At 36.8% G+C, this 12,489-nt stretch overlaps 1 protein-coding gene across 1 annotated transcript in view; it reads right to left on the reverse strand.

Annotated features, from left to right (window-relative positions):
- The window catches only part of src (v-src avian sarcoma (Schmidt-Ruppin A-2) viral oncogene homolog), a 108,875-nt gene that overhangs the window by 34,583 nt on the left and 61,803 nt on the right, over positions 1 to 12,489 (reverse strand). Inside the window, exons 2-3 of the mRNA XM_056449159.1 lie at positions 10,742 to 10,994; positions 3,710 to 3,809 (exon numbers count right to left, since the gene is read on the reverse strand). Of these exons, the coding sequence (XP_056305134.1) occupies positions 3,710 to 3,809; positions 10,742 to 10,985 (344 nt within the window). The 5' untranslated portion in view covers positions 10,986 to 10,994. The remainder of the gene's footprint in view (positions 1 to 3,709; positions 3,810 to 10,741; positions 10,995 to 12,489) is intronic.

Raw genomic sequence — 12,489 nt, forward strand, 5'->3', positions numbered from 1 at the left:
AAAATGGTAAAACCCAACTGTTTAACTCTAGATTCCCCCCAAAAAGTGGAGTGGTTCTTTAAATACTGTAGTGAAGGTCAAGAGTATCATGACGCACTGAAAAACACTGCATTTATCCGACTCATCTGTGCTTACCAGTGTTAAAATCTAAAAATATGGACAAACAATTACAGTGATGTGCATCTGATTATCTCTGTGTGCACTGACACATGACTCCCAGCGATAAGCCGCAACAGCTCGGGCATTTTGTTTAATAGCTGATTATTCTTTTATCAGCGGCTTCTGGGAATGATTATGGACAGCGGTCAGGATTGGTTAATGAATTAAAGGGTGAATCTCATGAAAACAAGTCGCCTTTTTAAAGCTCATACTGTTTAAACTCGGCATAATTGCTTTTAACTGCAAATCTAATTTGGTAACGTCAGATTTTTAACTTATTTCTGAAGGTGTGATTTCTTGTTGCACAACTAACTAAAAATAGCTCACAGCAACCATTCTTTCATGTAAAAACAAAGTACAGTATAAAATTTCACAACATGTCAGTGTCAGAAAACTGTTTTAATCAGCACTGAGTGACACTAAAATGCTAGAGCACATTTCTGTTTTAAAATTAAATTGACAATAATTGCAGTCTTATTTCCCAATATTGCTTATTTTATTTTATTTTTTAATAAATGCTTTGGTGTGGAAAAACAATTTCGCCCCAAACTTTTTGTCTCTCCCTTTCCTGTCTTTCAGTGGCTTTGGGTTCCAGATGACTAGAGAATAAACCTCCTCAGTGACTGTCTTGAGCGTCCTTCTGCACTGTTAATACTATCAATAGATGTTTTACAATTTTATATACATTATAATTAGCACTTTAGGGGTTTAGGTGTGTTTGAATGAAAAGCTGTTATTTATAATTAAAATAAATGTTGTTGTTTTTTCAATTTTAGAAATATGATTTTTGATGCATTGTTTTTGTTATCAGTATTCTTCGAAATAAAGACACTTATGTGCAAATATGTCTAAACATCATTTTGAAATGTTTCTTAGACCACATAAACTAAAATACAGTAATATGTTTATGAATATACATACAGTAATATGAAAATAGTTGAAATGTTTAGTTTCTGTAAGCTATTACTTATGAAAAGGCTTTTATCTAAATTTTTATTCACAAAAAGTCCAGGCGTTTTTTTTGTTTTTTGTTTTTTTTAATGTCAATTGGAGACTTCAAATGAGAAAATGCCACAAATGTTGATCTGAAATACTTTTTTCTTCAGTTCTGAATAGATATGAATATATGCATTATGTCATTCTGACTCATTTGGTCACCAGGTGTCTTTTAGGAGTTTCCAAATGGCTTATTAGAAAGGACGCCTAGACTTTTCACAGAAGCTACAATTTTGGAAGTATCATCAGGAAATTTGAATCAAAACATAGTCCAAAATTCAGCTTTATCTTTCTGGTGTTTCTATGCTATTATCCTGATTGTCCAGCCTGATCTCACGAGAAAATGTAAGTATTTTACGTTTTGACAGTTTAGTGGCTAATTCGTACGAATTCGAACGAGTTCAGTCGTACGAAATGGTACGAATTTAAACCTAACCCCACCCCTAAACCCAACCGTCATTGGAGGATGAGCAAATCGTACTAAATTGTACGAATTAGATCGTACGAATTAGCCACTAAAAAAAAAGTTACGAATTGCCATGAGATTGTGTTGGATTGTCACATACATTTTTCTCCTACAGAATTTTATTGAAATTAATCGCAATTCAACTTCATCTATATTTTACCAGTTTCTTTACTACTTTGAGTTATTTTGACCCTTGGATACCAGACTAGCCAATGTCTAGTTTAAAAAACCATACTTGTGAACATAGACCACAGGGTTCAAGAGCTACAGGCAGTTGTTTTCGGGATAATGCTCAAAAATGGGGTGCAGGTTAAAAGGTTCATTAAAAAAAAAATAATAATAATAAAATAATAATTATATATATATATATATATATATATATATATATATATATATATATATATATATATATATATATATATATATATGTATATATATATATATATGTATATATATATATATGTATATATGTATATATATATGTATATATATATATATATGTATATGTATATATATGTATATATATATGTATATATATATATATGTATATATATATATATATATATATATATATATATATATATATATATATATATATATATATATATATGTATATGTATATGTATATGTATATATATGTATATGTATATGTATATATATATATATATATATATATATATATATATATATATATATATATTTATATATATATATATATATATATATATATATATATATATATATATATATATATATATATAGATAGATAGATAGATATCCATAATATTTAATTAATCCATAATTAAATGTTAAACTATGATTAATTGATGCTTTACAAGATTATTCATACTTAGTTCATGTTAGTAAATACATTAACTAATGCATCATTATTCTAAAGTGTTACCAAAATAACACCACAATATAAAACTCTTTAAAGTAACTAAATGCAGGCTTCAAGTCCTATCAGCAAAACTAGATTTAGTTTTACATTTTTGACTTGACACAGATATGATTTGTTTTCACAGGATTCACCCATACATTACAATGCATCCAGTATCCACACACACAGACCTGCTCTTATATCTCTGTGGGGACTTTCATAGATAATATATCTACACTCACCAGCCACTGGTACATCTGCCCAACTGCTCGTTAACACAAAATTTTTAATCAGCCAATCACGTAGCAGCAACTCAATGCATTTATGCATGCAGACATGGTCAAGATGATCTGCTGCAGTTCAAACCGAGCATCAGAATGGGGAAGAAAGGGGATTTAAGGGACTTTTAAAGTGGCATGGTTGTTGGTGCCAGAGAGGCTGAATTTGAACAAACAATTTAGGTTGAACATTACTAAATTTAATTTGTTTAAATTGAGTAATATAAGTTGTGTGCAACCACTTATCATAAAAAAAAATTGTAAATCCAATAAATCATTTTTTTCAGTGTACCTCAACCCTAAACCCAACCATCACAGAAAACAATCTGCATTTTACCTTTTTTAAGATTTATAAACCACAATTTAGGTCCCCACGGTGCCACAAGTCCCCATGAGTCTGTGTGCATTCACGTTGAAGTCCCCACAGGGATATAAAAACAAGAACACAAACAAACAGCCACCCACACACAAAACGCCAACCCTCGGGGTCTGCTTTGAGCAGAAACCAGAGGACGTTTCCGAGAGTGTTGTTATTTTCCTAGTGCACTGAAATAAGGAAGTGAACCGCAGGTGTAGAAAGGAAGGAAAAAGCTCCCTTTGGTCTGCGAGGGGAAGTGGAGGTAAAGAAACACAGCTGAGCTTTTTTTTTTAAACCAATGCACAGGAAAAAGACCAAAAAAGGAATCAGGAGAACAAAAAGCCGTCATCTTGCACAAATGCAGCGCCTTCATAGGGATCCAGTTCCTATGGCTACTGAAGAGGAAGAGGAGGGGGATCGGCAGACAGACGAGTGTGTGTGTGTGTCTGCATCACGGGGTGTGTCTGCTGCCCTCCGGAGCTCTGTTATTTTTATACATATGTGTCTCTGTGTGTGTGTGTGTCTCCAGAGCCATGTTATTTTTGTGTCGTGTTGGTGTGATTCCCCCTTACGTGTTATTGACAATCTGGAGTCGTTCTCCTTTCCTGAATGACAGATCGGAGGCGGTTCGTGACTCGTAGTCATACAGAGCCACAAATGTGGTCACGCCGCCTATGGAAAAACACAAGACACAAACACAGTTATCTCTATGCATTCACTTCTACAGAATCTCAGTAGGGAAATATGGTAAATGCAGTGTTGGCCTCTCATGAGAGGAAAAAGATATGCTAGGTTTGCTGAGATTTTTATTTTATCTGTGTTTCATGATTTACAATAGAGCTGGATGATATTGGAAATAATCTCTTTTATATTTCTTTGATTTCACAAGATGGCTTGAATAGCTTGATTTGACTGTTTTCAGTAAAGTCTAAAGGCTGATTTATACTTCTGCACCAAATGTGCGCGTATGGTCCAGCGCAGCCTTCGCACAGTCGCATAGCCCTCGCTGTGCCTGACGCCGATGCTTACGTGCACCTCTCAAAAAAATATAACCTCATGTTGCAACGATGCGTAGAGCAAACTCTGTGATTGGTCGGCTTGGTAGCTGTGACCAGTGTTGGCGGGACTAAGAGCCACGTGAACCCTTTGAAGCAAGTCTTTATAAGTGTTGAGTCCTGTAAAGCAGTGGTTCTCATACTGGGAGAATAATTTCAAGGGGTCGCGAGAGTGATTTAAAAATTGTGTAATTTTCAGTGATTATAATAAATATTTTTTCAGTATTACAAGTGAAAGCTAATATTTTTAGATTTTTAAAAAGATATTACTGATGAATTTATGAAGTATTTAGGACACATTCAGGCAGAATGCATCTTTGCACTTGAAATGCAGCGCTTAGGAACAGTTTAAAACTGTTGTCATGTCAGCTTGCTGCAGTAAACAAAGCCCGCAACGCTTGCCCCGCCTTCGCGCTCTTCTTATTGGCCCACTGCTCTAGAACTGAACGCGAATGGATAGGTTAAAATCAGCGGTCAATCACTCAGTCAACGCCTCCTGTCTTCAGATAACAGAGAGCTACAACCGCGAAAATGTAAAGCGCTAAAGATGAGAGAATAAAAACAACACTGACAGATTTTGTCTTAGAAACACCTAAAGCTACAAATAATGGCACATCTGATTAGTGATCATGTTGTGAATGTTATCCCACCATCTACACTTTTCGAAGAGTGAATAAAAGACTTCCATTGGCTTCAAGTCCGCTATGCAAATAACTAAAGCATTCACTGTAAAGTCTGTGGGATGGAATTTTCAGGTAACTGTTTGCCACATCTATACATTTTAAGCGCGAGAGGTTCTGTTTAGACCTTCATTAGACCTTAGACCTTCGCTGTCAGCCGTGCAAGTGGCAGCTATATGTAAAAGTTAACACCACGTACACCAACACCAAAGGGCTTGCACTGACTAAGATTAAATTAATATTGCAGCTCATGAAAAGACCGGTATTGCTATTGAAGTACTATTAAAGCAAATAATAAGGTATAATATGTCAAAAGCATCTGTGCAATATCAGACACTACCCGTGAAAACACAGCAGTTAACATAAACAGATTAATTCCTGTCAAGCAGTGCGTGTAGTGTCGTTGAGCGATCCGTGTATCTTTTGGTCACTCAATTATGTTATAAAAATGTATTTTCTTGTGATAAGGGGATTTCTTTGAGACATATTTTCCTCACGCATGCACGTATATATTTTTTACTTGTTAGTTTTGATTAATGTTGATTTCAAATGCAATAAATCTGTTAATAAAACTTGTAGTAACGGTGCTCATAATTGGTGGGTGCGACTAAATTTTGGCTGGTGCGGCTACATTTTTAAAGTCAGGAGCACCAGTGCTTCCAAGCAAAAATGTTAATTTCGAGCCCTGTAATGTATAGTAAACATAGTTAAAATATTGTGAACAGCTTAAAATAACGTTTTTTTTTTTGGGATATGCTTTGGTAGTGGGGGAGGTCGCGAGTTCTTGACGATCTTACATTGTGGTCGCTGGTTTAAAAGTTTGAGAACCACTGCTGTAAAGGAGCTGCAGATGGAAACGTTTGTTTTGTATTTGCCTTATGATTAAAGTTGTTGCACATCTGCCGGTTCCCACCTCTGAACGAGCGAGTTTGAGCTACTTGTACATTAAGTTAGCGTTGAGAACAAAACACAAAAACAAAACGGCGAAGAAACTCGACACAGAGGAACATAAAAACCTACAGTACTGCCAGCTAGCATTTCACAAGTGTTATTGCAGAGCAACACAAACAGCACGCAAAAGTATAAATGCACGACTACATGCAAGGCAGGCACTATGGGTCGCGCCGATCACTCGACGCAGAAGAACAAACCAGGCTGCAGCCTTCATGTGGTCGCACAGCTCTTGCCGTGGCTGACGTCAATGCTTACACGCACCTCTCAAAAAATTTAACTACGTCGCAACGGCATGTAGCGCAAGCTCTGTGATTGGTCAGCTTGGTAGCTGTGACCATTGTGGGCGGGGCGGAAAGCCGCGCGAACACGTTGGAGCAAGTGTTTACAAGTGTCCAGCCCCGTAAAGTAGCTCTAGATGGAAACTGCTGTTTTGTGTTCACCTCATGATTAATGTTGTTGCACACACGCCGGTTCCCAGCTCAGAATGAGTGAGTTTGAGCTACTTGTACATTGAGGTAGCGTTCAGAAAAACTAAACAAACACAAAGAAACTCGACACAGAGAAACATAAAAACCATTTCAGAAGTGTTATTGCAGAGCAACACAAACAGCATACAGAAGTATAAACGCACGACTACGAGCAAGGCAGGCGACGTGGGTCATGCTGATTACTCGAAGTTGACGCATAAATCAGCCTTTATATTTCTGCGTCGAGTGCACGCGCATGCTCTGGTGTTGCTTTCGGGCAGTAGCATAGTCCTCGCCATGACTGACGGCAATACTAATGTGCACCTCTCAAAAAATTTAACTATATGCCGAGAACTGTGGAAACCCATTGGAGCGAGTGTTTAGTCCCATTAAGGAGCTCTAGATGGGTGACAACAGTCCAGAATTTGTCCCATTCATGAACTTATCTTGTCTTATTTTGACTGCTTTGCAATCATAAATGGTAAAAATAACCCATCAAAAAAGGTTTTAAGACCAAGCCGAATCCTCTGTTGGCTGTCGCTTCAGTGTGACTTCAGCTTATCAGTTTTGCCCAATACTAACAAATATTTTTGATGAGTCCAACAGCAAAGAAAACATTTACTATAAAACATTTATATATATATATATATATATATACACACACACATACATATACACATACATATACACTTAGAAATAAAGGTACGCGAGCTGTCACCTTTTCAAAAGCTACAAATTTGTTTCTTAAATGTCCATATTAATACCTCAAGGATACATATTAGTACCAAAAAAACCCACAAAAGTGTTCCTCTTAAAATGATTGGGTACTAATAATACTTTTGAGGTACAAATCTAGACCCTTTAAGTACCTTTTGAAAAGGTACAACCCCAGTGACAGCTCATGTACCTTTATTTCAGAGAGTGTTTTCTGAGAATCATATAATAAAATGCATTAAAAAATATAGATTAAGTTATTTTTTAAAACAATTTTAAAAATGGCAAAAATATTGTTAAGTCATACTTTACAATAAGGTTTCATTAGTCAATGTTAGTTAATGTATTTACCAACATGAATTAATAATGAAAAACACTTCAACATTTACTAATGCATTATTAAAATCCAAATTCATGCCTGTACACATTAATTAACGCACTGTGAGTTAATAAGGAATTAACAAAGAACAACTTTAACTTTATTATTACTAATGTTAACAAAGATTATTAAATACGGTAATAAATGTATTGCTGAATGTTTGTTCATGCTAGTGAATACATAAACATTAACGAATACAACCTTATTGTAAAGTGTTACCATGGAAACATAGAAATCTAAAACCAAAACCTAACTTAACCTATAAATACAAATTCACAAATGATCTCACACAAAACTCCCCAACAATATTTCATTTACTCAATTCAGCCTTCAGACTTCACTGCTCATTTCCTTCAACACTTTAATAGTGAAAATGGGCAAAAGCAGAAGTGTTAAAGACAAAGATGTTGGTTCGATAGTATCATACAAATGGCACCTAAAAATCTCTTCTCCCCCATCACAACACATGACAACCTCAAAACATTATGCCATTCTGAGTGTCCCTCACAGGTAAGTGGGCTTGACAAACCTCCTGTAGAAAACACACTCTTTTATCTCTCTGACATGTTAACTGACACCAGTTTGCACCAGTTTTGCACCAGACACTTTCTTACGATCGATCACTCCATATCTATTAAAAAAAGTGCATTTATAAAGTGTGCCTCACACAGGTGAGTGGGATTGACAAACCACCTGTAGAAACACTCTTCTCTCTCTGTTAAAAAACAAAACAAACAAAAAAACACTCCTCCTCCTTACTCTAGCACAAATATTTCCAGAATGATGTTTAACAGAGCAAGGACATTTTCACAGTATTTCCTGTAACATTTTTTATTCTGGAGAAAGTCTTATTTGTGGCATTATGGTGGCGCAGTGGGTAGTACAATCACCTCACAGTAAGAAGGTCCCTAGTTCGAGTCCTGGCTGGGTCAGTTGGCATTTCTGTGTGGAGTTTGCATGTTCTCCCTGTGTTGGCGTGGGTTTCCCCCGAGTGCTCCGGTTTCCCCCACAAGTCCAAAGACATGCGCTATAGGTGAATTGAAAAGCTAAATTGGACATATTGTATGTGTGTGAATGAGAGTGTGTGTGTGTGTGTTTCCCAGTGATGGGTTGCAGCTGGAAGGGCATCCATTGCGTAAAACATATGCTGGATAAGTTGGTGGTTCATTCCATTGTGGCGACCCCAGTATAATAAAGGGACTAAGCCGAAAAGAAAATAAATGAATGAATGAATGAATGAATGCATGTATGAATTTGTTTTATTTGACTATGACTAGGGCCAGATGGAATCTGCGGACGTTTTTTGCTATTTCTGCTGAGAATTTTGGTAAACATCTACGGATCTCTGCAGAATTATTTTGGGAGAACTATAACTAAAACCTTAATATGTGAAATAAAAAATAATACCTTTTTGACTTTTAATTAATGTTTAAAATGTTTCCCAGTTTTGGGTTGTGGCTGGAAGGGCATCTGCTGCGTAAAACAAATGCTGGATAAGTTGGCGGTTCATTCCGCTGTGGCGACCCCAGATTAATAAAGGGACTAAGCCAACAAGAAAATGAATGAATGAATAATGTTTAAAATGCAAATCCAATTAGATTCACTTTATTTGGTAAACAAAGCAGGTCTCTCATATAATATATCTACTAAAATACAGAAAATATTACTGTACAAACTGCATCGTACATAAATCAGATGAACATTTTCATATTAGTCAATAATATTACTGTAATTAATTAAAAGAAACTGAATAAATATAGATTTACACACATTTACTCAAGTAAATAAACAGCATTAATGATGGGGCTAAAAATCCGTGTGAGATTCCGTGCGAGTCTAACTATGACTAAGGCCACGCTCTAGGAAAAGAAGAGATCCCCGGAGAGAGCCCAAGGAGAAACCTGAGATGAGACCCCAAGAAAAAGCCCAGAAAAAGTTCCTCCTCTTCAGGTCCAGTGAGCAAACGTGGACCCTGACAAAATTGGGATAACAGCACAACCCAAACATTCTCATCTCTGTTACTTTTCTTTCTTTCCTTTCTGTCGAAAATCTAGTGTGCCGCGAAACCAGAAGTCAACACGACTACAGTCTTTAGACCCTTTCACACAGACAGACCTTACTGGCTATTTTCCGGAAAGAGAAGTTGTAACATTACTGGTAATTTGCCGGAATGCTGCGCTGTGTGAACGCAGAAGGAAGACTGCTGGAAAGAGCACGTTCGCGATTAGAACGCACTAACGTAAGACGTCTACTTTAGCCAATCAGAACATTCAGATGCATTCACATCCGCGCTGTTTATGAAGATAAATACTTTTGAATATTTTCCAGACACATTTAGCTGCTGGATGTTAGTCAGATAATGTTTTTATGTTCCTTCTTAATGCCAACTGTTAAAATAATTATCGATAAGATGCTTATGATAAGCCATTGTTTGTTTACCTTCAAGCTCTGCTTCCTTCAGTTGCTTGAAGTGTCACGTGTGCATGTGAAGCAGGCGGTCAGCACCAGCACACACACATATTACATCTCAACATGCGAAAGTGTTTCTCTATATATTTTCATCGAAGTTGTTCACAATACTCATCCATCCACAGAGTTTGTAATGTAGTCAGATGTTTACAAATACAAGCGCAGCCGTTTAGAGGTCATTTCTGGTTAATAATGTCAGAATTTACCGATATTTTGGAATGCATGTGTGAATGGTCTTTTCTGGAAAAATTCCGTAACATCCTCGCCTGTGTAAACAGAACTTTTTTTTAAATCAACCGGTAAAGTCGTTCCGGAAATTTTCCGTATATTTACCAGTATCACTGTGTGAAAGGGGATTATGCCACCTCAACCTTGGAAACTATAGACTCCACCCCTCCCAAGCCTCATAGGACAAAGAACCGAGCACCAGCGAACCCACGTGGAAACTCAGCTCAACAAAGGGAGTTCTTCACATCAAAAAAGGAACGCAAGTAGTGCCTCCAGACTTTACTGAACTGGTGTAAATTATATATAACCCTAAAGAAACCATAGGAGCGTAAAGTTGATTATTTTTGGTTCACTTGGTTTGGTCTTACAAAATCCGAGGTTTTTACATCATTACACTCTCTCAAACTCTTATTTTTTTCCCTTTACTCTTTTCTACAACCTGTATGAATGTGTGTTAGGTGTTGGTTTCTGTTAGATTAGTCAATAAAGCTTCATTTTGTATGAAGAAAAGTGCATATTTATGAATCTACCGCTTTAAACTTAGATCTTGTTACCCTGCTTAAACATTAATGGGTTTTTATTTTGGATAGCAGGAGGGCTAATAATTCTGACTTCAAGTGTAGATGGATGATGATAGTGTAGATGTAGCCTGCTTTACCTAATATGCCGATTCGATTAGGAGACGTGATGCTGTTGGTGGTGGAATTCACTCCCCCAAACAGCGCCTGCTCCGCGTTGATGATGTTGGGCTGTGTGCCACGCCGGGACCCCTCCACCGGTGGACTGCGGTTGGGGGTGAAGGAGGTGGGGTTGGGGGTATGGTGGTGGTGTCCTCCGGTGCCGTCGTCCAGGCTCCGCGAGCGCTGGCCCAGCTCTTTGGGTTTACTCTTGGCTCCACCCATGGCCGAGGCCTGCAGAGAGACATACAAGTATCAAACATGTTATTCAGCTTATGCTTACATTAACAGCACATTTACACGCACTGCTGTACAACTAGAGTTACTAGAGCTGTCCAATTAGCAGTGCTACAGTAGACTCCAAAATTTATGCTTGCTGTTTGTTCAAACTACTTACTTAAAATGAGCTGAAACGACACAATTCTTGAGTTTTTTTAGGGGGAGGAGGCCATTTATTCATTCACATTTTTCTTCAGCTTAGTGCCTTATTCATATGGGGTTGCCACAGCGGAATGAACCACCTACTATTCCAGCATATGTTTTACACAGCGGATGCCCGTCCAGCTGCAACCTAGTACTGGTAAGCACCCATACACTTTCACATTCCCACTCATACACTACAGCCTATTTTGCTTACCCAATTCACTTATAATCGCATGTGTTTGGACTGTGGGGAAACTGGAGCACCCGAAGGAAACCCACACCAACCACTGGGCCACCGTGCCACCGTTTTTGGGGGAACAACTTATTTGTTTAATGTTCAATCCACTTACATTTGTAAAAAAACTAATAGATTAACTTAATTCCTTCATGCCGTCCCAACACAAATTGATTGTGTGGAACCCAGCATTATTTTTACAGTGTATTCAGAATTTGAACACCAGGCATGCATCAAAAGGATACTTCTTAGGCCTACGTCTAGATTTAAAAAAATAATGTAAATGAATGAACAGCAGAATGAAAACATGGAACGAATAGCCATTGTATAATAGGTAAAAAATGAGGCTAAATAAACAAACAAACAAACAAACAAACAAACAAACAAATAAATAAATAAATAAATAAATAAAATTGTAAAAAAATATTTAGTCGGCGCCAGTGTAGTGGTTAGTGCGTCGACACATGCACTCCGGTGCTCACGGCAACCCAAGTTCGATTCCGCCTCGCGGTCCTATGCCGATCCTTTCCCTCTCTCTGCTCCCCATGCTTTCCTGTCAATACTCTCTACTGTCCTCTCAAATAAAGGTGAAAACCCCAAAAAAATTATTATTTAAAAAAAATATATATATTTAATGGCAGAGTATTTGGTAAAGTAATACTTTTGGTGTCTTAAATGAAATATGTGTTATATGTTTTATTATATTGCTGTCTATTGTTATGGTTTAGTGTACATTTGACTTTTTATTTGGTTTTGTCATTGTTTTAGTTGAATGTAAATGTGTCTCTTTAATCGTTGGACCTCAGAAAGAATAGCCTGATAGCCTGATAGCCTTAGTAGAGGCTAATGGGGATCTAAATAAATACCTTTTCTAGAATGTGTGGTGTTAAATTGAGTCTTTTTCTCAGTAAAACATCACACATTGTTAGTTACCATGTTTTACAGAAGACATCCACAAAAATTAGCCATCATTTATGTACTCATACTGTAAATATCTTTTTATGTACAGATTTGTATATCATTTGTTTTCTCAATCAATCAATAAAATGGATATGTTGAAATATATATTAA

This window comes from Danio aesculapii, chromosome 23 (genome assembly GCF_903798145.1).
Source record: "Danio aesculapii chromosome 23, fDanAes4.1, whole genome shotgun sequence".
NCBI lineage: Eukaryota > Metazoa > Chordata > Actinopteri > Cypriniformes > Danionidae > Danio > Danio aesculapii.